At 42.6% G+C, this 27,801-nt stretch overlaps 1 protein-coding gene across 1 annotated transcript; it reads left to right on the top strand.

The window, feature by feature from the left end:
* The first annotated feature begins 369 nt into the window (after positions 1–369).
* XRCC2 (X-ray repair cross complementing 2) lies at positions 370–27,548 on the top strand. Its single transcript, XM_040260528.1, has 3 exons — positions 370–511; positions 14,093–14,174; positions 24,983–27,548. The coding sequence occupies exons 1-3, from the start codon at positions 473–475 to the stop codon at positions 25,702–25,704; spliced, it is 843 nt and encodes a 280-aa protein (XP_040116462.1). The 5' UTR covers positions 370–472; the 3' UTR covers positions 25,705–27,548.
* The last annotated feature ends 253 nt before the right edge of the window (positions 27,549–27,801 follow it).

Below are 27,801 nucleotides of genomic sequence, written 5' to 3'. Positions count from 1 at the left end.
TATCCATCCATTTTATCATCTCATCTAATATTCATCTTAACGCATAGACACTGATAACAAATTATTAATAGAATTTTTCTGCCTCCAAAATGAACTCGATAAATCTGTCGGCTTGATATATTTTTAAAAATTCGTTTAAATTTAATGTACTTTTTTTCAGAATCAACCATGAACCACACGCACACGCTGCTAGTTTTACTTAACAAAAGCATATTGAAGTTTAGGAGAGAATAAACCCCCAAGCTGTCTCCCAGTCTCCTAGGAGACGGGGGTCTGACGTCAGGGAACCTGCAAGCTCGAACGCCCTACTGCGCATGCCCGCCGGCTCCCCAGCGGAGGCTGGGCGCAGTGCGCATGCTCACGCCGGGGTCAAAGGGTCAGCGTCTCTGACTGGCTGAGGGGAAGACACCGGGCGGTAAATGGCGCTGCAGGCGGGAAGGTTGAGTGGCTGGTGCTCCGAGCTTCCGGGAAGATGTGTAGTGACTTCCATAGGGCTGAATCTGGGACGGAGGTGAGAGGCGCCGGGGTGAAAGCCAGGGAGACGAAAACAGGGCCGCGGGCGGGCGCGGGAGGCCAGAGGGCGCGGGAGGCCAGAGGGCGCGGGAGGCCCGGGCCCTCAGGAGGAGGAGGCGCGCGGAGCCCGGACGCCGGCGACCCTGGTGCCCCGTCCCCCAAACTTGCGCCCCCCGGAGACCTGGGGCCCTCAGAGGGCTCACTGCGTACACGACTGGGTGTAAAGTGGGGGCTGTCTAGTCTCTAGCGTTATGGGCCAAACCCATGCATGGCAGTCAAACACGGTGTGCAGGAGAGGCTAAGAAAAGTAGAGTGTCGCCCGGCTGAGCGTTCATAGATTTTTCTAGAACAGGGGTGTCTGAGTAGGTGGCACCACCTTTGCCTTCTGTACGTCTTTGCTTATGGTGTCCTGCTCTCGCTATTACAATATATATCCAGCCTAAGTATCCAAGGCCACGCAAGCAGTGTGAGGTCTGCAAGGATTTATTCAGGAATTGAACCAGCAAGGACCAAGCACTTAGTATGTGTCAGCCGCGGGTGAAAGATCTAGAGTCAGAAGCAGGAAACAGCTTCCGCTATTGCAGAACTGAGAAGGGAGGCCAACCGCAAATTACAGGACCTTGGGCAACCTGGAAGACTTAACTGGGAGGAGGAGGCGACAGCTGAAGTTTCAGGGACCTTTTGAAGGTGACTTGGCAAGGAAGGGGTGACATGGGGCAGGGAGTTGGAAGTATGTGGGTTCTGCCTTTGGGTTTCCCTGATAGTGATAAAGTTACATTTTTACATAGCAAGGACACAGTGATTTATAACAAAATACAGTGATCTATAACAAAAGAGGAAATCCATTAACTCAAAAAGTCTAGTATTGTAACCTTAAAAACTACTATATTTCCTTTTCTATATTCCAAATACATTGATTAATATTTTCCCAGGTGCCTAAGGATATGGAGGCCTGGCGGCAATCATTGACTCAACAATGAGAAAAGCCCTATGCTAATTAAGACTTTCAAAATACTCCAAAACTCTCTGTGCCGTTTATAGTTGAGAGGTAGTAAACAATCATGTGCTTAGTGGCAGGAGTATGGATAATCCTGTCGCACAAGCTAGTCTGTCAACAGAGAGGTTTGACCTGAGACACCCTTGTCCCACCTAGAGCAGGGAATTAGCAGCAATTATTGACACAACAAATGAAAAACCCTTCACCAATATAATTCCTAACCAACCCACTATACTAATAATTTCTAACTCCCCAAAAGAATTTGCCTTTAGTAAGTCTAAAACATCTCGTGCCTCTCAGGTTGGGAGGCTGTAAACAGGTAAAGAACCCGCCTGCAATGCAGGAGACCCCGGGTTCAATTCCTGGGTCGGGAAGATCCCCCGGAGAAGGGATAGGCTGCCCACTCCAGTATTCTTGGGCTTCCCTGGTGGCTCAGCTGGTAAAGAATCCGCCTGCAATGTGGGAGACCTGGGTTCGATCCCTGGGTTGGGAAGATCCCCTGGAAAAGGGAAAGGCTACACTCCAGTATTGTGGTCTGGAGAATTCCATTGACTGTATAGCCCATGGTGTCGCAAAGAATCGGACACGACCAAGCGACTTTCACGTTTATGCTCGCTTGATTTAGGGGAAGTGCAAGTAGTTCTTTGTAGTTGAATCCCAACAAAGCTGGTGGGGACACAGTATTGGGAGGTCAGCCCTGAGAAGTAGGCAGTGCAGGTTATGGAGGATCTTTTATAGAGGAGGGAGGATGGGTAGCAGTGCCCTAAACTGATGAGCAAGCTTTCTGCGCGGGTCCAGATAGTCTGTATTTAGGTTTTGTGGGCCATTCCCTCTGTCGGGACTGCTCAGCCCTGCTGTTTAATGTGAAAGCAGCCAGAGATGTGTAAACAAATGAGTGTGGCTCTGTTCCAATAAACCTTTTGTTCTTTTGGGGGATCTTATTTTTGTTGCCAGGTCTTCATTGCTGTACCAGCTTTCTGTAGTTGTGGCAAGTGGGGGCTGCTCTCTGGTTGTGGTGTGGAGGCTTCTGTTGTTGGGAGCGCGGCCTGTACCGCACAGCAGGCTTAGGTGGCTGTGGCAAGTGGGCTTTGTAGCTGTGGCCCCCAGGCTCTAGAGCACAGGCGTGATAGTTGTGGCACACAGGCTTAGTTGCTCCACGGCCTGTGGGGTCTTGCTGGACCAGGGATGGAACCCACGTCTCCTGCGTTGGCAGGCAGATTTTTTATCACTAAGCAACCAGGGAGTCCCAACCTTTTGTTTTTTAAACATCAAGATTTGGCCTGCTGGCCATAGTTTGCCAACCCTTGCTCCTTCAGAGTAGAGGCGCCTCTCCCTGTAAGAACTGCTAAAGCTACAAGCTTACTGACTGAAATGATAATTTGAATCCCAGGTTAAACTCAGGTGACTTTTGCAGTCAGAACAAGGCTAGTATCTGAAAACCCAGTGCAGTCAAATCACTGAACAAAAAATTCATCACATCGTCTGCCTGCCTGGCGATCCTCAGCAAGATGCCTTACTAGAATTACTTTGGAGTACAGAGTGGGTGGGGGTGGGGAGGATGCTTCTTTATTCTTTTTCCTTTTTGTCAACAAAACCAACTAAACAAGCCTCTTTTTTTCTTAATTGCTGGGCACCCTGTGGCCGTTGCTTAATTTATTTGGATTCTGTTTCTTTTCTTTGTACATTAGTCTATGACACGAACTTCTTGGAGTCATTGTGTTGAGGAAGATATCTGAGGTCACAGACTATCCCAAGAAACTGACATAAGCTACTTTAAAATTTTAATTCACAAGAGTAGCCACATTATAAAATAGCTAACGTTCCCTACATCTTGTGACTAGGAGGCAAAAGACATTTCATACAGGGTCTTAAAAAAACACAAAAGTTGCAAAGAGGATTTTTTTTTAAAGCAGATTCCGGGGGTGCAATTTCTAGTAGGCGAGAGAGCAAGTGGAAAACTTACATAGTGAGCCCTTGATTTAAAGAAGACACACCTTGGAATGAAATTTATGGTAGATAGTCTGTCCTTTACCTTACTTTTAAACAGTAGCAATGGTATTTTTACTTTTATATTCCTCTGAACATTAGAAAAGATTTTTGGCAATATTTTAGTATCACCCACCAAGTGGCTGTATTTGCATATAGTTGTTAAGTAGTGATATATGCTGAGTTTTCTCAAAAATGCCAGTATTTGTTAAGTATAAAAGTAACCGGTGGATAAAAAAATTCACTGTCCAGTTTTGATTGACATGTACAACATACTTTTTCTTCTCTTTTAATTTTATTATGATAGTTTCTATTATATTTATTATTAAAGTAGTACATGCTTATGGCAGAAAATTCCAGTAGTACAAAGTGAAAAGTTGGAAACCTCTCTACCCCAGTTATCATGTCCCAAGGGTGGTGCTAGTGGTAAAGAACCCGCCTGCCAATGAGGGTTTGCGCCCTGGGTGGGGAAGATCCCCTGGAGGAGGAAATGGCAACCCACTCCAGTATCCTTGCCTGGAGAATCCCATGGACAGAGGAGTCTGTAGGGCTATAGTCCATAGGGTCGCAAAAAGTTGAACATGACTGAAGCAATTAGTATGAATAAAAGGTGGATTTTTGTGACGTTTCCCAGAAATTCTCTCTCTCTTTTGTGTTTTTTTGATGTTTTGGCTGCTCTGCTCAGCATGTGGGACGGTTTTCCAACGAGTTATTGAACCCAGGCCACCACAGTGAAAGTGAAGTACACGAACCACTAGACCACTAGGGAATTCCCTGCCAGAAATTTCCTAATGTCATTGTTTTGGAGGCTGAGATGGAGAGTGCTGGATTTTGATTCTAGTCTTGGCTCTGCCAGCAGCAGGCTGAGAGATTTTGTATAAGTTATTAAACCTTGGGGCTTCCCAGGTGGCGCGAATCTGCCTACCAACTCAGGAGACCTAAGAATGGGGGTTCGATCCCCGAGTCAGGAAGATCCCATGGAGGAAGAAATGGCAACTCACTCCAGTATTCTTGCCTGGAAAATCCCACAGACAGAGGAGCCTGGCGGGCTACAGTCCATGGGGCTGCAAAAAGTGGGACACAGCTGAGCACATATATTAAACCTTGGCTTCTAGCTGTAAGATGAGGGTGATAGATGATAATTTCTCAGTTCCCTTTCAGCTGTACTTCTAGAAGGTGAGTCCTTATATTTCTGCATATCCTTCCACTAAGCACAGTATTCCCTGCACAGTACACACTTGATAAATATTTATTAATAGTAATGCCTGATTTTCTTTATTTTTTGGCTGCACTGTGCTGCACACGGGATCTTAGTTCTATAACCAGGTATTGACCTGTGCCCTTGGCAGTGACAGTGCAGAATTGTAACCATTGGTCCACCTGGAAATCCCCTGGTTTTCTTTTCTTAGAAAAGGTTCAACTCACCTGCCAAATCAACTAGCCCTGAAAATGGATGGTGCTGGAGCGTCGGGCCCATACCTGGCTGTTGCTGGCAGTCAAAGAGGCACAAGAGGGCTGGTGTGCCAAACAACACCCCACCACCACCATGCTGTGACGCATAGGAGGGCCACTTCGGTGAGCCTTGAAGCCTAGGTTGTGAACCCATGTGGAGCCACAAGAGGCAAATATTACATAAGACAAGTAGTGTTTATTAAATAATAATATTTGGTCTTGCAGTGATAGAACAACATCTGTCCCCTTCTCTGTTTTCATCCCTTCTTACCCAGAACAGAATCAGTGCTCCATCATTACCATTACTCCATTGTGAGTACTTTCAACTTCCTTGTCTTTTTACATCCTAACCTACAAAGGCAGAGACATTACTTTGCCAACAAAGGTCTGTCTAGTCAAGGCTATGGTTTTTCCAGTGGTCATGTATGGATGTGAGAATTGGACTATAAAGAAAGCTGAGCGCTGAAGAATTGATGCTTTTGAACTGTGGTGTTGAAGAAGGACTCTTGAGAGTCCCTTGGACTGCAAGGAGATCCAACCAGTCCATCCTAAAGGAGATCAGTCCTGGGTGTTCATTGGAAGGACTGATGTTGAAGCTGAAACTCCAGTACTTTGGCCACCTGATGCAAAGAACTGACTCCTTGGAAAAGACCCTGATGCTGGGAGGGATTGGGGGCAGGAGGAGAAGGGGGCGACAGAAGATTAGATGGTTGGATGGCATCACCAACTCAATGGACATGAGTTTGAGCAAGCTGCAGGAGTTAGTGAAGGACAGGGAAGCCTGGCGTGCTGCAGTTCATGGGATCACAAAGAGTCGGACATGACTGAACTCAACTACTTTCCTGACCATGGTTAAACCTAGCTGTCTACTTCCTACTTCCTACTGTTTACCGTCTACCCACTCAGCTGGATATTGCTAGAGAAAATCACAACCAGGCTGACCGATTTCATTTTTAAATTTATAATCATCAACTTCAAGTGGACTCCCAATCCACCTGTGCTTTCCTAGCTAATTCACTTTGTCTCTACAAAATACCTGGTATCAAATCCAATCTTATGCCTGAATTCTAGCCACACATGTTCTAGTACCTTCTTGATACCCACATGGATGTCTAATAGGCCTCCCACACTTATCACGTTCATCATGATTAACTCCTGGATGAAAATAGAAAATAGAGAAAATAGGAGAAGCCTTGCCCCAAACTGAAGCCTTGGTGTACCACCACACACGTACACCCAGCCCCAGCCTGCTCCCTCCTCTGCCTTCCCTATCTTGTTAAATGGTGGATTTTTTTCTACCTTTTGCTCAAGCCAAAAACCTTGGAGTCATTCTCGAATCCACGTTTCCCTCTCCTGTTAGACCACGTTCATTAGTGCCTTCTGTCTTCTGTGCCGTCAATGTGTTTTCACGGGTTTGACCACATTTCACTACCTTTCCTGCAGCCGTTCCTCTTCCTGGTGACCATTACCTGCTTGACTGCAGTGACCTCCTGACTGGCCTCTGCTCCACCCTGTTCACACTTCCTCTAATGTATTTTCCACGTAGTATCCACAATGCTCCATTCAAAACAGAAGCAGACTCTACTGCCCAGAGCTTTCCAGAGGTTCCTGTATCATTCATGGTAGAACCTGGAATCCTGTTTCTTACATGATTTGCAAACTGTGATTTGTCCTTCAGCCCCACCAATAACCTCAGCTCTCCTCTCCTGCCTTTGTGATCTCCTCTCCCTCACTCTTCTTCAGACTCACTGTTGTTGCTCTTCCTTGAATGTACCAGATCTGCCTCAGCCTCAGAGCCTCTGCAGTTCCTGTTGAGTCTGCCTAGATACTTCTCCCTCAGAAGGTGACACGGCTCACTTCCACACTTGCATCGTTTCTGTTCACAAGCCAACTTGTATGAGGAGGTCCTTTCTACTGTTTGTTTTTTAAGATTTGTTTATGGCTACACTGGGTCTTCGTGGCATTGTGCAGGCTTTCTCTAGTTGGGGCCAGTGGGGGCTGCTGTCTGTCAGTCGCTGAGGTGGTTTCTCGTGTTGCAGAGCGTGGGCCCTAGAGTGTGCAGACCTCAGTAGCTGCGGCTCACCGGCCCTAGAGCGCAGGCTCAGTAGTGGCGGCGCACAGGCTCAGTTGTCCTGCAGCATGTGAGATCTTCTCAGGCCGAGGGCTGAGCCCATGTCCCCTGCATCAGCAAGTAGGTTCCTAACCACTGAGCCACCAGGGAAGTGCCCTTCCTACTGTTAATCTTTATTCCACTTACCTGTTTCTTCCTCTAAACACTTACATCTGACATCTTACATTGTACATGTGTTGTCTTCCCACCTCCCACCCCTGCCATTTAAGAATCATGATTGCCGATGTTCTCTGTTTATTCCTTTAAGTCTCAGTGTTTAGAACAGTATTTAGCTCACTGCAGGTGCTCAGTTGGTCTTCCCCAGTGACTCAGTAAAGAATACCTGTGCGATGCTGGAGACACAGCTTCGGTCCCTAGGTTAGAAAGATCCCCTGGAGAAGGAAATGGCAACCCACTCCAGTGTTCTTGCCTGGGAAATCCCATGGACAGAGGTGCCTGGTGGGCTGCATCCATGGGGTCGCAAGAGTAGGACACGACTTAGCTACTAAACAACATCTGGCTTCTGTCTCCATCTTCCACTAAGAGTGCTTTTCTCAAGGTTACATGTTGCCAAATGCTCATTTCTAAGCACCCCTCCTAGACTAGAAAGGCAGAAGGTGCACTTCCTGTAGACAAGCTGTTCAGGACCCCAGAACAGGCTGATTAGTGCATCTCTAAAATAATCCATTAGGAAAATCCCTCCTTCCCTGGGGAAGAGAGAACAAGAGGATAGGAGAATACACCTCACGTGTTTCTCCAGCAGAGTCCCTCACAAACGGGGCAGGAGGCCAGGGGAGGGAGTGTTCTCCAGTGTTAAGGTTCTGCAGTTTTGAGTCTATGCTTTGTTATCTCTTTCTGAGGTCTTGTGTATAGTTGATTTTTCTAAGTGAAATTTTGAAGCACAGTCTGATAATAACTTACTAGTGAAGTCTTAACTGTACATTTAATGAAATTACTAATTTGTGGAATGTCATGAATTAAAATTTAGTCTTTATTTTGCTAGAAATTAATGCTGCTTAAGTACGTATAGTAATTCTCCCCTGACTTTTAATATATTTTTCTTATAGGATGATTGCTTTTTAAAACATTAGTGAAAGGCAGTAACTCTCAGGGAATATACTAGAAACAATGGAATTGTATTATTTCAGTTCAGTCGCTCAGTCGTGTCCGACTCTTTGCAACTCCATGAATCGCAGCACGCCAGGCCTCCCTGTTCATCACCATCTCCCGGAGTTCACTCAGACTCAGGTCCGTCGAGTCCGTGATGCCATCCAGCCATCTCATCCTTGGTTGTCCCCTTCTCCTCCTGCCCCCAATCCCTCCCAGCATCAAAGTCTTTTCCAATGAGTCAACTCTTTGCATGAGGTGGCCAAAGTACTGGAGTTTCAGCTTTAGCATCATTCCTTCCAAAGAAATCCCAGGGCTGATCTCCTTCAGAATGGATTGGTTGGATCTCCTTGCAGTCCAAGGGACTCTCACTAGTCTTCTCCAACAACACAGTTCAAACGCATCAATTCTTTGGTGCTCAGCCTTCTTCACAGTGCAACTCTCACATCCATACGTGACTACTGGAAAAACCATAGCCATGACTAGATGGACCTTAGTCAGCAAAGTAATGTCTCTGCTTTTGAATATGCTATCTAGGTTGGTCATAACTTTTCTTCCAAGGAGTAAGTGTCTTTTAATTTCATGGCTGCAGTCACCATCTGCAGTGATTTTGGAGCCCCCCAAAATAAAGTCTGACATTGTTTCCACTGTTTCCCCATCTATTTGCCATGAAGTGATGGGACCAGATGCCATGATCTTCGTTTTCTGAATGTTGAGCTTTTGTACTATTTAGTATCTGAGTAACAGCTGTCTTTTCCATGTAATTTAGACAAAAGCTTTATTGAAGAGCCAGGCCTAGTACTCTGCCCTGAAGGGCAGTTGAATTTTCTAAGTAGCAGAAGAGCCTGATTTCATAAATGAAAAGAATTAGTCCTCTGATTTAAGGGACTCCATGATAAGGGCCAAATTTTGCACTGATCACATACATATTAACATAGATGCTGTTTCCTTGCCTTCCTACATGTTCCAGCTTGTCTCTTTATGTTATATGTTGTTTAGTTACTAAGTCTGTTTGACTCTGCAATCACGTGGACTATAGCCCACCAGTCCATGGGATTTCCCTGGCAAGAATACTGGAGTGGGTTGCCATTTCTTCTCCAGGGGATCTTCCTGACCCAGGGATCCAACCTGCATCCCCTGCATTGATTGGTGGATTCTTTATCGCTGAGCCACCTGGGAAACTCTTTCTGTGTTATTATAGTTACACATACTTGCCTGGAGTAAATTTCCTTTATATATTGTATATGCAGGAAAACTACTAAAAATTGTATTCAGTTTGTAGATGAAAATCCAAGCCTGTTATAGGGCAGCTGCTGCTGCTGCTGCTGCTAAGTCGCTTCAGTCGTGTCCGACTCTGTAAGACCCCATAGACAGAATCCTACCAGGCTCCCCTGTCCCTGGGATTCTCCAGGCAAGGAGGGGGGGTGAAAATTTGGGTTAGAGTGTAGATGGACTTTCACACTTAACTGGTTTGAAACTGTGCTGCTGGGTCCATCTGCAAACAGATTTCATCACAAAAGGTCAGGGGAAATGAGCCTTTATCCAAATGACAATTACATATGTGTGTTTGCCTTAATATCATTCATTTCTGGTAATTTGATCTTTAAGCTCCCCTTCCTGCTCTAGTGTAAGCTTCTCCATAAAAATGAAATGATGCTTTAAAACATCTTTATGATATGTATTCTACTTAATAAGCATATATAATAAACATATACCTTGAAGGTATACGATCACCTATAAAACAGACTCTTGTTAGTGACTATTAATAACTTTAGCAATAACTAAGAATACTCATGGACTTTTGTAGAACTTTGCATAGATTGTCCAAACATAGGAAAATCTGTGTAGTTAAGGATCCTTTTACTCCAGGCTTTGCCCAGTTCTACCTCCCTGTGCCCTGTTTACCTTCATCTTAAGCAGCTACTAAGTTTGTGCCAGATGTAAAGCATTTTGGAATTGGTGGTGAGCCAAGATAGAGCCCTCTCCTTTAAGCTCTTACATCCAGATGAGGGAGACTGGTGATGTGTTCTGAAGTATAGGAATAGCTTTCTGGAAGGAGGTGGCCCTCAGGAATGTATAGAGTTTTCATTCATTCAATAGTCTGGGCCTTAGAGTATTTGAGAGTATAGGGAAAGGACATTTCTCTATCAATGAACATTTTTTATGTGCCTGAAAGAACTATATGCTGAATCTCTTTCAAAATTAAAGTAGCCTTTCACACTGATTGGCTTCTCTGATGGCTCAGAGGTTAAAGCGTCTGCCCGCAATGCGGGAGACCCAGGTTTGATCCCTGGGTCCCATCCCTGGGTCGGGAAGATCTCCTGGAGAGGGAAATGGCAACCCACTCCAGTATTCTTGCCTAGAGAATTCCATGGACAGAGGAGCCTGGCGGGCTACAGTCTATGGGGTCTCAAAGAGTCAGACACGACTCAGTGCCTTCACAGAGCCCCATGTCATTTCTGTTACAGCACCTCCAATACTTTCTTGAATTCTTTAACCCTTTGACTCTGCCCCATTCAATTCTTTGAGGATAGGAACTGTGTCTGTTGTATCTGTGTATGCCCAGCAACTTATTCACTGGACTATTTACTGTAAATATTCAACTGGAATATTTACCAATGGATATTTGTATAATTAAGTATTACCCCCTTTGTAGTGTTGCTCCAGTGTTGATTGTGCTGTTGAAAGAAAACATTTGGGGATCCTTGTGATGTTAGGGTGTGTTACGAGAGATGGTTGAGAGAGACCAGGTAATTGTTTAGACAGGACCTTAGATTGGTTTGACCTTCAGCTGAGGAAGTCCAAAAACTGTTGTCCCTGCACTCAAATTTTTGTCCGACTCAGTGATACAGACTTTGAGGCTTTGTAGCACAGGGGAAGAACTCCAGGCTTTGGGAGCCAGACATCTTGGTGAAATCCTGACTCATTTTCTCATCTGAAAAGCAGAATGATAACAAATAGAGTTAATGTAACAATTAAAAGAGATAATGTATATAAGTTATGTACCACTGATACCACAGCAAGTACAAATAGTAGTTGTTTTTAGATAGATATTGTTATGATGATAGAACCTGGCAGATACTGATTTACAAACCAAATGCCAAAACTGTTTATTTACAATTTTAGTGCAAGTGCCAAATAGATGAAGATTGTGTCCTCAATGTATTCTTTCCCAGTTAGGAAATTTGGGCTCAGAAAGGTTGCTTAGAGAATCAAGAGAAATAGTTTAATTATCTTAATAGCTGCCATCACCAAACTCTGTTTGCCTGATGTGGTCATCTTCCCTAAAGGAATTAAACTGTCCTGCCAAGCAGAACTTAGTTGGATTCCTTGTACCTTGGCTTAAGTTACTTTTTGCCCTTCTGAAGCTCTAGGTTGATTACACCTTGCTTCTTTCAACTCCTCAAATCTGGGCATCATTCACTTAAATTTATGTAATGGTCAGGTTTATGGCAAATATTTAGGGTATTTTCTACTTGGGTGTGACTTTGCAGCTAATTGGGTTTGGAAGATACTTCATCCCATCAGATGACTTGTATATGTTGTTAATATTGCCTATTTGTGTAAGTATTATTATGAAAAATAGCTATGTTTTCCTAAACAAAAAAGGTAGTGAAGAGTGAAGTTAACTGGGTTCTCATCTCTCCTTCTGTATCTAATCTATTACTATATGTTGTTCTGGTTAAAGTTTGTGAAGATCGTCTCGGCTCTTAGAAAGAGTTGGAAAAGGGAGGAGTATTTTTGGATAATTGTGGATATTCTTCCTTGACAGTATACCAAAACTTGACAAGTAGTGAAGTTAATTGCATTGTAGAATATGAAATTATGTCAGTAGACTTTTCATATGTTACAATCCATTGATTTATCTTAACTGTAAACTGTCTGGGAGTGAATTTTACCCAGTGATTGGTCATTTGGAAATGGTGGTTCACTGAGTTATGTAGATCTTCCAAGTATTTACACGTTTGTTAAATAATTAGCCCCCCAAAGTCACACCTGTTAAAATCACCAGTGATTTCACCAGTACCTTAAGTATTGGGATGCTGTCAAGCTCACAGTAGTAGATAAAAGTTTTCCAAAATTCACATTTTATCATTGGCAGCAAATACCGTCAGTTACTTTTCCTTAAAGTGATAGGCTCACTTTCTTCATTTTCAATAAGATGTCTGACAGATACCGAAGTTTGTGTAATCATAATTTGTCTGTCAGTCATTCTTCAAATAAAAGTGTTTTGTGAAAAAGTATCCATCTCAGATAATGACACAAGTGCTTTTCCTAGAGAAAACCCACTGTGTTTCGGTTTGCAGCAGAAGTGCTTTCTTTGTGTGTGAAGTTGGGAGAAGTCCCCAAGACTCCGTCTGCAGAGTTCCAGGTCCTCACCCCCTCACTCATTCAGACGTTAATTGCATGTTTGATGGTTCCCAAGGCTACCTTCAGGTTTAGTGATTTGCTGGAAGGACTTACAGAATACACTGAAAGCTTAGTCACACTTATAGTTTACTGCAGCAAAAGGAAACATTGAAATCAGCCCAGGGAAGAGAGACAGTGGGACAAAGTCCAGAATTCCGAATAGGGAGCCTCCAGTTGTCCTGTCCTGGTGGAGGGTGGTCAGTGCTAGCTTTCCCCAGCGACAGCGAGGACAGTGTGCCAGCCGAGGAAGCTCACCTGGACTTTGCTGTCCAGAGTCTTCATGGGGCTTTGTCCTGTGGACATAGTCAGCCCACCAATAACTGAGGTTGAGCCGCCTCCAGCCCCTCACCCCACCACTCTAGGCATCAGTTTCTCTTGGAACACTTTGAATCCTTAGCAGTCTTGTGAAGGAAATACTGTTTTTTTCTTCCTTTTACCGATGAGAAACCTTAAGCCCAGAGATCTAGTGGGTCAGGTTCTGTCTACTCTTAACTGTTGTAAATTGCTTCTTTTTTTTTAAACTTATGATTTATTTTTGGCTGTGCTGGATCTTTGTTGCAGCGCACGGACTTTCTCCGGTTGTGGTGAGTGGGGCTACTCTTCACTGCAGTGTGTAGGCTTCTCTCGTTGCAGAGCACAGGCTTTAAGGCAAGCAGGCTCGGTAACTGTGCTTAGTTGCTCCATGGCATGTGGGATCTTCCCGGACCTGGGATCAAAACCTGTGTCTCCTGTGTTGGCAGGCGGATTCTTAACCACTGGACAACCAGGGAAGTCTATTCATTGCTTCTGAAAACCCCTTGCTCTAATCTACAGACGAGAGAGCAAACTCATAAAGGTGACATCCAAGATCTTCTGTGATCTGACTTCTGTTCTTTAGGACTTCGTTATGTCCTACCTGTTTTGTGCCGTAACCTCTGGCATTTCAGATCTCCTTACAGTTTACCTACACACAGCTGTTTATAACCTTTTAATCTTGGCTGATGTTGCATCTGCCAGCTATGCCTGCCTATGTGCCCTGTTCACAGATTCAAGTATTTGAAGCTTCTCAGGGAGAGTTCTTCTCCATTGTCCCTTCCCTTCCCATCCCCTCCACCAGATAAGGAGCTGGCAATATAAGGGACAGACAAAAGCTGATATCTGTATGACAAGTGTGGTAGGCATAGTGAGAAAGATAATTATAGCAAGTAAGGAAGGTAAATACTGTGCAATTAGTTTGATTCTGTGTCCCAAACTATGCTATCGGCTTCTTTGAAGGCAGAGACTCATTTTATACCAAGAGTACTTGGTATGTAAAAAATAAAGTATATTCTGGGTAAATGAACACAACTTTTCTGCTAAATTATATTTTCTATTTCATAATTTCCTCCAAATCCTCAAAATGCTGATGAAAAGTTTCTTACAGACTTTTGGTAAATTGTATGAATGTTGATTTGTAGGATTATGTGTGTATGTGTTGGATTTTAAATTTTTAGATAATAAATTTTCCTTCTCTCTCTTTTTTTCCTGCCTTTTGCAAGCTCCTTGCCCGACTGGAAGGTAGAAGTTCCTTGAAAGAAATAGAACCACATCTGTTTGCTGATGAAGAGTCACCTGTGCAAGGTAAAAACACAGTCTCAAGCCAAAATATAGTGTCATAAATTAAATTTTATAAAACAAGTTTTCCCCCCACATATATCCATACATGGGTTTCGCTGGTGGCTCAGATGGTAAAGAATCTGCTTGCAATGTGGGAGACCCAGGTTCGACCCATGGGTTGGTAGGATCCCCTGGAGAAGGGAAAGGCAATCCACTGCAATATTCTTGTCTGGGAGAATTCCATAGACAGAGGAGCCTGTGAGCTACAGACCACGGGGTTGCAAAGAGTTGGATATGACTGAGCAACTAACACACCCACACACACAAGTTCCTATATACACTCACACTTCTAGCAAGAGTCTACATAGATTAAACATGAAATTAAAAACTGGGACAGAGATGATGGCGGCTCGCTTTTTAGCCTTCATTGTCTGCCAGCTGAGATGGAGCCTGGTTTACCTTCAGTAAGTCTTCCGTGTAAACAACCTCTCTTATCCCAGCACAGTAATTGTGGGAGTTTGTTGCTTATTGTTTCCTTACAAGTTTGAGGATCACAGGAAGTTTCTTAGGTACTTGGTAGTTCTGTGAATATTTTTACAATAGGGAAAATGATACCCACTTATTCTACGAACACTTCTCCACTAGGGAAAACTTAAAAAAGAAGGTGGTGTGCTTAGATGTGTGTGTGTGTTTTTTCTTTCCCAGTGTAATAGCTTTAAAGGGATGCAGTTCACCCACTCAAGTGTACAAATTTCACTTATGTGTCTGTTGGCACAGTCAGTTCTAGAACATTTTCTTCACCCCCAAAAGACACCCATGCCTGTTGGTAGTCGCTCCTCAATTCCTCTCATATCCCTTAGCTCCAGGCACCTATTAATCTACTTTCTGCTTCAATGATGTGCCTTTTCTGAACATTTCATGTCGTTAGAACCATCCAGTATATGGTCTTTTGTCATTGATGTCTACTTTGCTTCATATTTTCAAGATTTATTATACTGTAGCACGCATCAAGTAGTTTATTCCTTTTTATTGACTAATGTTCTGTTGTATCCATTCATCAGTTGATGGCCATTTGGGTGGTTTCTGCTTTTTGGTTATTAAGAATAATGCTTTGACATACTCCTTTTCCTGTTTGGAACCAGTCTGTTGTTCCATGTCCAGTTCTAACTGTTGCTTCCTGACCTGCATACAGATTTCTCAAGAGGCAGGTCAGGTGGTCTGGTATTCCCAACTCTTTCAGAATTTTCCACAGTTTATTGTGATCCACACAGTCAAAGGCTTTGGCATAGTCAATAAAGCAGAAATAGATGTGTTTCTGGAACTCTCTTGCTTTTTCCATGATCCAGCGGATGTTGGCAATTTGATCTCTGGTTCCTCTGCCTTTTCTAAAACCAGCTTGAACATCAGGGAGTTCATGGTTCACATATTGCTGAAGTCTGGCTTGGAGAATTTGCAATTGTGCGGTAGTTTGAGCATTCTTTTGCATTGCCTTTCTTTGGAATTGGAATGAAAGCTGACCTTTTCCAGTCCTGTGGCCACTGCTGAGTTTTCCAAACTTGCTGGCATATTGAGTGCAGCACTTTCACAGCATCATCTTTCAGGATTTGAAATAGCTCAACTGGAATTCCATCACCTCCACTAGCTTTGTTCGTAGTGATGCTTTCTAAGGCCCACTTGACTTCACATTCCAAGATGTCTGGCTCTAGATTAGTGATCACATCATAATGACTATCTGGGTCGTGAAGATCTTTTTTGTACAGTTCTTCCATGTATTCTTGCCACCTCTTCTTAATATCTTCTGCTTCTGTTAGGTCCATACCATTTCTGTCCTTTATTGAGCCCATCTTGGCATGAAATGTTCCCTTGGTATCTCTAATTTTCTGGAAGAGATCTCTAGTCTTTCCCATTCTGTTGTTTTCCTCTATTTCTTTGCATTGATCACTGAGGAAGGCTTTCTTATCTCTTCTTGCTATTCTTTGGAACTCTGCATTCAGATGCTTATATCTTTCCTTTTCTCCTTTGCTTTTTGCCTCTCTTCTTTTCACAGCTATTTGTAAGCCCTCCCCAGACAGCCATTTTGCTTTTTTGCATTTCTTTTCCATGGGGATGGTCTTGATCCCTGTCTCCTGTACAATGCCACGAACCTCATTCCATAGTTCATCAGGCACTCTATCTGTCAGATCTAGACTCTTAAATCTATTTCTCACTTCCACTGTATAATCATAAGGGATTTGATTTAGGTCATACCTGAAACATCTAGTGGTTTTCCCTACTTTCTTCAATTTAAGTCTGAATTTGGCAATAAGGAGTTCATGATCTGAGCCACAGTCAGCTCCCGGTCTTGTTTTTGTTGACTGTATAGAGCTTCTCCATCTTTGGCTGCAAAGAATATAATCCATCTGATTTTGATGTTGACCATCTGGTGATGTCCATGTGTAGAGTCTTGTCTTGTGTTGTTGGAAGAGGGTGTTTGCTATGACCAGTGCATTTTCTTGGCAAAACTCTATTAGTCTTTGCCCTACTTCATTCCGCATTCCAAGGCCAAATTTGCCTGTTACTTCAGGTGTTTCTTGACGCTTACTCCTTGGAAGAAAAGTTATGACCAACCTAGATAGTATATTCAGAAGCAGAGACATTAATTTGCTGACTAAGGTCCATCTAGTCAAGGCTATGGTTTTTCCTGTGGCCATGTATGGATGTGAGAGTTGGACTATGAAGAAGGCTGAGCGCTGAAGAATTGATGCGTTTGAACTGTGGTGTTGAAGACTCTTGAGAGTCCCTTGGACTGCAAGGAGATCCAACCGGTCCATTCTGAAGGAGATGAGCCCTGGGATTTCTTTGGAAGGAATGATGCTAAAGCTGAAACTCCAGTACTTTGGCCACCTCATGCAAAGAGTTGACTCATTGGAAAAGACTCTGATGCTGGGAGGGATTGGGGGCAGGAGGAGAAGGGGACAACCGAGGATGAGATGGCTGGATGGCATCACAGACTCGATGGACGTGAGTCTGAGTGAACTCCGGGAGATGGTGATGGACAGGGAGGCCTAGCGTGCTGCGATTCATGGGGTCGCAAAGAGTCGGACATGTCTGAGCGACTGAACTGAACTGAACTGAAGAATAACGCTACTATGATCATCTTGTGTACAAGGTTTTCTCTGGAGAAATATTTTCAGTTTTCTTGGGTAATACCTACGAGAGGAGCTGCTGGGTTGTATGGTAGCTCTGTGTTTAACCTTTGGCAAAATTTCCAGGCTGTTGTCTAAAGCACCTGCTGGGAAACCCACACTTCACCTGTCTCCATCACTGAAGTGTGTACTGGTTCCAGTTTGTCCAGATCCTGCAAACAGCTATTGTCTGTCTTTTTGATTATAGCTTTCCCAGTGAGAATGAAGTGATGCCTCATTGTGGTTTTGATTTACATTTCCCTAATGGCTAATGGTGTTAAGCATCCTTGCATGTGCTTTTTGGCAATTTGTGTGTGTAACTTGGGGAAATATCAGATCTTTTGGCTATTTATAAAATTGGGCTGTCTTTTTATTATTGAGGTGAGTCCTTTATATATTTTAGCTACAAGCCTTTATTAAATATGTGATCTGCAGATATTTTCTCCTGTTTTGTAGTTTATTTTCTCCTGTTTTGTAGTTTCTTTTCTCCATTAAGGCACAAAGTTACTAATTTGGATGAAGTCCACCAATTTATCCAGTTTTTCTTGCTCTTGTCTTTAGTGTCAAAGCTACGAAGCCATTTCCTAATCCAAGGTCGAAAAGATTTAGGGCTTTTGGTATCATTGTAACTGATTTCTGTTTTCATTATTTTCTGATCAGAGAACATACTTCTGTGATTTCAGTCTGTTTAAATTTATTGAGCTGTGTTTTCTGGCCAAACATACGGTCCATCCTGGAGAATGTCCCATGTGTGCTTGAGAAGAATGTGTCGTCTGCTGTGGCTGGGCCAAGTGTTTTATTGGTGTCTCTCAGTTCTAGTTGGCTTTTAGTGGTGTTCAAGTGTCCTTTTGCTTGCTGATCTTCTGTCTAGTTGTTCTGTCCGTTATTGAAAGTTGGATATTTTAGTCTTTTAGTCTCCAGCTATTGGTGAATCGTCTGTTTATCCCTGTCAGTTTTTGTGGGTTTCATGTAGTATTGGGCACATATATGTTTATTATCATTATTTTAGGTTATCAATGAGTTGACTTATTAATCATTGTAAAATGTTTCTCTTTGTCATCTCACACCCTTTAAGATGGCTACTATCATAACGAACTCACAAGTGTTGGTGAGGCGGTGAGCAGGTTAGTTCCATTGTGCACTATTGATGGGATCATAAAATGTTAGGATCATAAAAGTGGGATCATAATGGTGCAGCCATTATGGAAAACAGTTTGAGGGTTCCTCAAAAAGTAAAATATAGAACTACCATTGTACTTCTGGGTATACAGTCGGAAAGAATCAAAAGCAGGGTATTGAATAGGTATTATTTGCATACCTGTGTTCATAGCAGCACTATTCACAGTAATTGCTCAGAGAAGAAAGCAGCCCAAGTGCTTGTCAACAGATGGATGGATGTAAACAAAGGTGGTCTGTACACAGAATGGAATATTATTCAGCCTTCAAAAGGAAAGAAATTCTGACACATGCTACAGCATGAATGAATCTTGAGGATATGCTTAGTGAAATAAGCCAGTCACGAAAAGAAAAATACTTCCTGAATCCCCTGTATTATATGGGGAGTCTAAAATAGTCAGATCCATAGAAACAGAAAGTGGAATGGTGGTTTCCAGGGGCTGGGGAGGGAAGAGAGAATTGTTTACTGGGTACAGATTTTCAGTTTCGGGAGGTGATAAAGTTCTGGAGACGTATTCTGTCTGGTGACAGGCTAGCCGCTTCTAGTCTCTTTTGGTTACGCTTGCATACTATTTCTTCTTCTGTCCTTTTAGTATCAACCTTGTGACTTGGGTTGTAAAGTATGCCCGCTGTAGACAACCTGTAGTTGGATCATGTTTTTTTATTCCCTTTTGTCAGTCTCTGCCTTTTGTTTGGACTGTTGAATCTATTTGTTATTAGTTACGATGGGGTTTATGGGTGCCATTCTGCTGTCTGTTCCTCTGTTCATCCTTTACTGTCGTCTTTTTTGTTAAATGGGCTTCAGTGGTGGCTCACGTGGTAAAGAATCCGCCTGCAGCTCAGGAGACCTGGGTTCGATCCCCAAGGCAGGAAAATCACTTAAAGAAGGGCATGGCAACCCACTCCAGTATTCTTGCTTGGAGAATTCCATGGACCGGGAATCTGGTGGGCTGCCATCCATGGGGTTCTCAAAGAGTTGGACACAAAAAAAGTAAAGAAAAAATAGACCCGACTGAGCAACTAACACTTTCACTTTGTGTTGAATAGATATTTTCTAGTGTATAATTTTAATTCCTTGTCATTATTTTTACCTTTTTTGAGTTAGTTACCTCATGATCACCCTCAGGATTACAGTCAACATCTTAATTTATAACAAACTAGTATGGGTTACATACCATCTTAATTTCTATATTTTTTGTAAAAAATCTTTGCTATCATATAGCTCCATTCCTGTCCCCTTCCTCTTGCTGTAATAAATTATGCATTTATACAGTATATGCCCTTCATACTTAAAATTTTGCTTAGTTAAAATCATTAAAATTACTTACTGCAGTTGTTTCTTAAATCAGATGAAAAAATAATTACAACTATAAAACAGACATAACTCTTATATTTACCTATATAGTTATATTTACCTATGTTCTTTATTTGCTCATTTGGAATTAAGTTACTGTCTACTGCTATCCTTTCATGCATCCTGAAGGACTCCTTTTAGTGTTTCCTATAGAGCATATGTGTTAGTCAAAAAAATTCTAAACTGTCAATAATAAATGACAAATTTTGATCAAACATATTAGACAAAAGATTCAACTATCTTTTTAGTCTATCAGAAAGGATATTATTACGTTGAACCTTATGGAACTGACATTAAAACATGGATTCGAAGCACAGCTTATACATTTGAATGTTATGTTTATAGAAACTTTACAAAACACCATTATGTTCAGTCACTAACAAAAAAGTTTACTTAAAATTATGATAGATCTTAGAGCTATAAAACTAGTTAGATGAAAAAAATATCTGATTAGATGAATACTCTTTAGAGCAACAGCAGACATAAAACTAGGATTATAAGGGTTATTTATCAACAACAGCCCTTTAACAGAAAGTGTTACAGGGAAGTTCATTTTGAAGCAGTAAGAGATTGAGGGGTTACAAGCATCTCCAATACCGTTGTGAAATGTTTTTAATGCTTTTTTTGGATAGCAGTTATTCAGTACCATATGCAAACTCATTATCTCTTCAGTGCTATAGTGATTGCTCTGCAAATTCAGCACAGTTGTTATATGATCGCTCAGGCGTGTCTGACTCTTTGAGACCCCATGGACTGTAGCCTGTCAGGCTCCTCTGCCCATGGGATTCTCCAGGCAAGAATACTGGAGGGGGTTGCCATGCCCTCCTCCATGGGATCTTCCCAACCCAGAAATCAAACCCAGGTCTCCTGCACTGCAGGTAGATTCTTTACTGTCTGAGCCACCAAGGAAGTAAGTTGGTACCTAGAGGATGTATTTTTTGGCTTTTCTCTCTTTTCCTTATTTTGAAGGCTCTTTAGATTCGTAAACTCACTCTGACAATCTGTTACCCAAACCCCTTACAGCATTCTATTTGTGATGGTAACTATCAAGGCCAAACCATCCAGATTTTCTGGTTTAGTTTAACTTGTCAACTGTCAAACTGTAGAGGTGATTTTTTTTTTTTTTTTTTTTGGTTTGGGTTTTTTCTTTAACTACCAGTTGTCATACTCAGTAATTTGACTGGACTAGGGCAAGATTTCTCTTAACAGCTCACAGAAACTTATGAGATAGTGTTTCAGATGCAGTTAAAAGGACCATGTCTCTCTATAGAACATTATGTTTGAATATTATTTTTGATCTTATGATTAGGTAGTAAATGTTTATAAAAATCAATGAAATTTATTTCAGCTCATCATTAAACAAACATATTTGTAGAGAATCTAGTTCAAGAAGTTAATGATCATATTCATCTTTAATTTCCAAGTTGGCAGATTTTACTTACCCAGTTGTTAGAAATGCCCTTTTCCCCCTCACTTTGCTGCTAATCTGTAAAAGGGGAAGAGTGCTTCTACCTACCTAACAGTCTCTTAGATAGCCTTAAACTTTGCCTCAGTTTCATTCATGCTGAACCAGGGCTATGAAGAATCCATATTCACACCACACCGGCTGGTCTCAGTTAATGCATGGGTTTAGAAAGCCTCGTTAGATCTTGTAGGAGAGTGCACTCAAAGCCTTACTCTTTTGAATTACACTGAAAAAATGTTTATGAGCCCCACCACTCTATCCAAGAAAATACTTAGCAAAGTTGTCATTTTCCCTCTGTTCTGAGAACTCCAGAAAACATCCGGAGAGGTCTCACAGTTACCCTCTCACCAGTATCATGGGTTTCTAGCTCCCTGCGGAGTCCCTCCTCTGTTGCCTCAGAATATGTTACATTTATCTTACCTTACCTGCATTTGACTCTCCAGCCACATGAAATTGCTGTTGAACTTTTACTCTTTAAACGAGCCTAAACCGTTGTTATTTTTCTGGTTCCTCATGTATGCCTCCCTTCCTCCAGGCTGATTTCCATCCTGCTCTTCTCTAAAGACAGTGACTGCTCCCTGTGGTGCTGTTGCAGACTGAGTATCTCTGGTTTTAAAGTTTGGCTCATAAAATAATGTTTGTGTTAAAGGTGCTTTTGCAGACCATACATTTACTGCAGTCAGGTTACTGTCCAGGACAGGCCAGCGATCTGCTCCTCACCTCTCCCCGGCTGTTTTTTCATTTTTAGAACTTTGCTGCTGCATTTACCATTACTTAGTACTATCCCTATGAAATTTCTGTCTTACCTGCTTTCATGCTGGCTCCTCTAACTGTGGGTGTGTCCTGAGAATTGAGTTTCGGCCGAGTTTCGGCCTCTGTCTTAGGTTCACTCCCACTCCCCTAAAGAGTTTTCTGTTCTTCGTTTCTATGTAGCTTATTCCTAAATTACTCTCTTTCTTATTACTGTCATGAATCTTGAATCCTAGTGGCCGTAGGGTATATTTATTTTTGACACCTAGAGATACATCTTAACATACCATTTTGAAAGCTAAATTCTTGTTAGAATATTTATGTGATATGTGGATTAAAACTCTCTACTCAACTCTCTACTCAGGTTTTTTTTTTCTTTCTTTACATGGTGCTTCCAAGCCTGTCTTTGAGAACTTTTAAGTCACTACGCTAGGTTTCCCCTCACCTTCTGAGTAAGTGAAGGAGGCCGAAGACTTGATAGAAACGAAGCGTCAGCACACTTGGCCCAGGGGCAGCTGGCGGGGGCTGAGCCGGCCCTGAACCGTTGGCTCCTGTCCTGGCTTATCTCTGGTGCTGGCCCCTCATTCCACGCCTTTGTCAGTGGGCTTCACACCTGCCCACTCTGCTAACCAAAGCCACACCCCACCTGTGCCTCCCTACCACACCTACTCCCTTTCAAAATGCTGTGTTCCAAAATTGACTTTCTGCATGGAATGAGAACTTACATTTTCATTTTTTAGATTTCTTTCAAGACGTTCATAAGAAGAAAAGAATCCAATGAAATGCATTCAAAAGATACTGTACTCTGCACTAAGGATAGAGTATTCAAGTCCCCACCTTAAAGTAGTGAACAAGAAATCTATCAAGTAAATCATCAGAAATAACATGCCTTGTAAATGTAATGATGATCGACGATCAAGTTAGCTTTTCCTACCTCTGAGTGTTATTAGGATTCCCTTTTTCTGCTGGAAAGCCCTGTGGAAGCGTTGATGGCTGCTCCTCGGCCTTGTGGGCTGACTTCCCAGGAAAAAGAGGCGCATGTGTGTGGTCTGCTTGTTATCTCCCCACCACGCCTCTGCGTGGCCCGCTGTGTCCTCACAGCCACTTTCCCATTAACCTTGCTAGGCTGTGTTTTCACCTTTCCTTCCCCATCGTTAATGTTGGCTCAATGTTAATGTTCCTTCATCTAGTGACGTAGTTTATTCTCTTTCTATAATATAGGGCGATAAAAGACTTTATTTGGGGGTGTGGGGAGGATTTCCACTTAGTTCTTCCTTAGCTGTATGGTAGGAGGGAGCAACCTGAACTTCTGGGTTGAATATAACTGAATATAATTTTAGTCACTATAAGAGCATCCGTGAACAATTGTTAATGTGAAGATAATTTTACTCTCTGAGGCTGAAATCTTGGGAATGGGGGCGAGGGGAATCTTTTTAATTAAAAAATTTGAATTGCAAATTGTATATAAGATTATAGTAAAATTTGGCTGAAGTTTTATACTACTTAAATATGGTATGGTGGCAGATTGCTAGATTTCTTACAGATTATTTATGAGTGTTCCAACATACAATGGTTTGTTAGTAATAACAGGAAATAAAGTAACTGGACTCTCAGACAGACCTTGTAGTTGGGTTAGAGCCTAAGAAACTGCCTTTTTAATATGGTGTTTCTAGTTATACTGTTCAGCCGTAAAGTGAATGGCAAATAGGCAAGAATGGAAAAGCCCATTTTGAGTGGATTTTGAAAGTCTGGCGGCAGGACAGTTTCCCCAGGTGTTTCATTTGTGCTGTCCTCAATAAACGAGAGTTACTCGAACCTGCCAAGAAAGAGATTTGAGTCTTCGGAGTAGTTGACCCTGACTTATAACGCTCGGAAAATAACTCACAATGCAGGTGTCACTTCAACGAAACAGTGTCGAGCGGTATTCATACAGCACATGGCAACTAAAGGCAGTATGGAAACGTGCAAGGTGTTTCCCCCGGGGATGCAGTTGGCACTGAGGGCCTGAGGGCTGTGGGCCCTACTGCCTGTGTGCGTGAAATTGCACAGTCAAGAGCCCTTCCACCCAGAAGGCCAGCCACTTTGGGAAGCCCTTGTTAGGGAGTGTTTCAGCTGCACGTAACAGAAGCCCAGCCTCATGACTTATGTTCTTCATGTTGGTGTGGAGGCTGGCTGTGCATGGCTGGTATGCAGGGTTCTGTATTGTCATCCACGTCCTGGGCACCTCTAGTCTTCCTGCTCCATCCTCCTTGGGGCCTCCCCTCTGCAGTGTGTACCTGTCGTCCTCGCTGTTTCCAGATAGCTGTCACCTCCGAGAAGGGAGCAACAGAGCAGAAGTGGCGCCCATGTCAGGCCAGCACAACTGGGAATCCCCAGCAGACACCCACCTGTGGCTACACTGTGGTATCTGGTGGCCTCTCTTTGCAAGGAAGACTGGGAAAATTGCTTTTAAGCTGTGCACATTGCTTTTTCCCCGAAAGTGGGGTTTTACACTTAAAGAAAAAGGAGAAACCGGATAATTAATGACTAGAAATGGGTACCAGTAGTCAGTATCTTTTTAACAGATGCTTGGTCTAAGGCACTTTATTCGCAGTGCTGTAAGAGCACTTGTGAACGTATGAGGACTCATCTCCAGGAGATGCCCATAGGCCCATTTCAGCCATTTCATTTTGTTTGTCAAATTTTCTTGGTGCTAATTAACAACCAACACCTTTTTCAGAGGTGAAATGTAATGATTTACGTTTAATTTCTTTATTTGTATTTGCATATACAAATTCCTTTTGGCCAAATGGGTTTAGATTTTCTTTCAAAAGAGAAAATTTCCATAAATGTCTTTATAAAAAACATTTTTTGCAGACTTCATTTTGTATTCTGTCATTATTGTGCTGCTGCCTTTTGACTGACATTTTTAAATTTTACACAGGTGATATTCTTGAATTTCATGGTGCAGAAGGAACAGGAAAAACAGAAATGCTTTATCATCTGACAGCACGATGTATACTTCCGAAATCGGAAGGGGGACTGGAAGTAGAAGTCGTGTTTATTGATACAGATTACCACTTTGATATGCTCCGGCTGGTGACGGTTCTGGAGCATCGGCTGTCCCAGAGCTCTGAAGAAACAGTGCGCCACTGCCTTGGCCGATTGTTTCTGCTGTACTGCGGTGGTAGCACCCAGTTACTCCTCACCCTGTGCTCGCTGCAAACCATGCTCTGCAGTCATCCTTCTGTCTGCCTCTTGATTTTGGATAGCCTGTCAGCTTTTTATTGGATAGACCGCGCGAACGGAGGAGAAAGTGTTAACTTACAGGAGTCGACTCTGAAGAAGTGCTCTCAACTCTTAGAGAAGCTTGTAAACGAGTATCGCTTGGTTCTCTTTGCAACAACACAAAGTATAATGCAGAAAGCCTCAAACCCGGAGGAAGGGCCTTTCTGTGCCTTTAATCGCCTGAGTGATGTGGATGTGGACTATAGGCCCTATCTCTGTAAGGCGTGGCAGCAGGTGGTGAAGCGTAGAATCCTCTTCTCCAAACAAAATGATTCTAAAGCCGGCAACCAGTTTTCTTTAGTTTCTCGTCATTTAAAAAGTAACAATTTAAAAAAACACTTTTTTACTATCGGAGAAAGTGGTGTTGAGTTTTGTTGATGTGTATCTTAAAACAGTCTTTTGTCAGATATTATGGAAGTTTTAAAAAGTGTTTAATAGGCTAAAATGATTTGATTCTAAAATTTTAAACTCTAAGGGAATCTAACATAACCACGTTTCTACACAGAATGGAGTTCTTAAACTGGAACCTTAGACTGTTCTGTTCCTGGGTTGTTGAAGATTATTCAGAGTGATAATAATAGTTAAACTATATTAAGTTGTTTTAAAACTAAATACATAAGATACACATTTCAGTCCAAATAAAATGGAGTTTTCTAACTTTGTGTCACATTTCTGGAACTCAGTTAAATACTTGTTTAGGAAAGTTGAAACGCCTTTCTGATTTTTCATATGTAACTCCTTTAAGAAGCTGTGAACTTGGAAAATGTTTCTATGGAGCTGTTATTTCTGTAAAGGGGATGAAAGCAAGGAGCCTACCCAATCTGCCGTTCACACCCAAGACTACGGGAAGTCAGAGCATTCTGGTCTGTTATACTGAATCCCAGGACGCAGTGGTTGGGTTTCTGTATAATTGTTAAATCACGGGGAAATGAGATACCCATTCAGAGAATTCTGTGAAGGTTGAAATTTTCATCTTTCTTGTTAAGTAACTTGTTGTTAGTTGTTGTTCAGTTGCTCAGTCATATTCAACTGTTTGTGACCCCATGGACTGCAGCACGCCAGGCTTCCCTGTCCTTCACCATCTCCCAGAGTTTGCTCAAACTTGTGTCCATTGAGTCCGTGATGGCATCCAGCCATCTGGTCCTATCACCTCTTTCTCCTCCTACCTTTGTTAAGTAAGAGGCAAATACTAAAACTATAGTATAATTGCACATTCCTTGTGTTTTCTTACCCGTTTAGAATAGGTCAGACATACCCTGAAATGAATTGAAACGTTGCCAGCTGAGAGCTGGACAAGGTTTTATATCCCTTGGTCCAGTAACGGCCAGAAAGCACCAGAAATGGCCCCTGGCATGCACCTCCAGGGGCACACGAGGTAGCCTGCGGTGAAGGAGCAAGAAAAATTTAGAACCTTGATTCATAGATCTAATCTAAGAAAGGATTGAGTCATATCAATATTTGATATTCAGATTGACCCTATCACTCATTCTACTCGTATATCATATTGCCTTATGTCACTTGTATTTTTGAGGTATCCTGTAGGAAAAGTGGAAAGAACAATGGACTCGGGTGTTCTCAAGGGTGTAATCATTTAAATGTAAGCTGTTTAGTTAAAATTAACTGTATGTTCACTTACCTAACAAAGCTGCTCTGTAAGGGCTTAGAAGATCATTTTCATAACGCAGGCACAGCAGATGCAGCACATGCTGTCTGTACCTGCAGCTCCTCCAGCTTTGGGGAACCTGCACTTCCGAAACCCAGCGACTTCTGCAAGTGTCATCTGGACACAGAGCCTGCTGGGCGGCGTGTGGGCCAGGCGGGGCAGTCCTTACCAGTGAGGGCCAGCACTTGGTGGGTTGGTAACTCTCCTCACGCCTCGGTGAGAACCAAGGTATTTCTCAGGTGGCCCCTGTAGGAGCCATCTCCGCATTCTCTCACTGTTTCTCACCTTCCACCCTTCCCTCTCACTTCCCCACTCTCTTGCGGCCTCATGGGATTCTCTCCCTAAAAAACAAAATCCTTGTCTAGGGACTGCTTTTGTTGTGAATTGAGGGGGAACCAAACTGTCGGCAGGCAATAAGTCATCAGGCTATTCAACCACATTATGGAATTTAAAATGATGGCATTCTGATTGTTAATCAAGTTAAATTACATTGGATCACATCACTGTCATTCACACCCACTTACCTGTGTGCCCTCAATAAATGTTATTTTACTATTAATATACCTTATTACCATATTTTAGCCACAGTTCCTTTTTCATTTTATATTCTTGTGTATTTTATTACATGCAATACGTGTTACACGTAAGTTCAGTTCAGTCGCTCAGTCACGTCTGACTCTTTGCAGCCCCACGAATTGCAACATGCCAGGCCTCCCTGTCCATCACCAACTCCCAGAGTTTACTCAGACTCAATGTCCATCAAGTCAGTGATGCCATCCAGCCATCTCGTCCTCTGTTGTCCCCTTCTCCTC

Source organism: Oryx dammah, unplaced genomic scaffold, assembly GCF_014754425.2.
Source record: "Oryx dammah isolate SB20612 unplaced genomic scaffold, SCBI_Odam_1.1 HiC_scaffold_18, whole genome shotgun sequence".
Lineage (NCBI taxonomy): Eukaryota > Metazoa > Chordata > Mammalia > Artiodactyla > Bovidae > Oryx > Oryx dammah.
Note: the sequence above shows the minus strand (reverse complement) of the source record. Positions and strands in the feature narration are given on the sequence as shown.

Bases quoted from the DNA above. Each gene is read 5' to 3' on its own strand.
- XRCC2 (XM_040260528.1), top strand. From the start codon at position 473: ATGTGTAGTGACTTCCATAGGGCTGAATCTGGGACGGAG. The intron at 512-14,092 runs GTGAGAGGCGCC...GCCTTTTGCAAG, and splicing joins GGGCTGAATCTGGGACGGAG to CTCCTTGCCCGACTGGAAGG. The intron at 14,175-24,982 runs GTAAAAACACAG...AATTTTACACAG, and splicing joins TGAAGAGTCACCTGTGCAAG to GTGATATTCTTGAATTTCAT.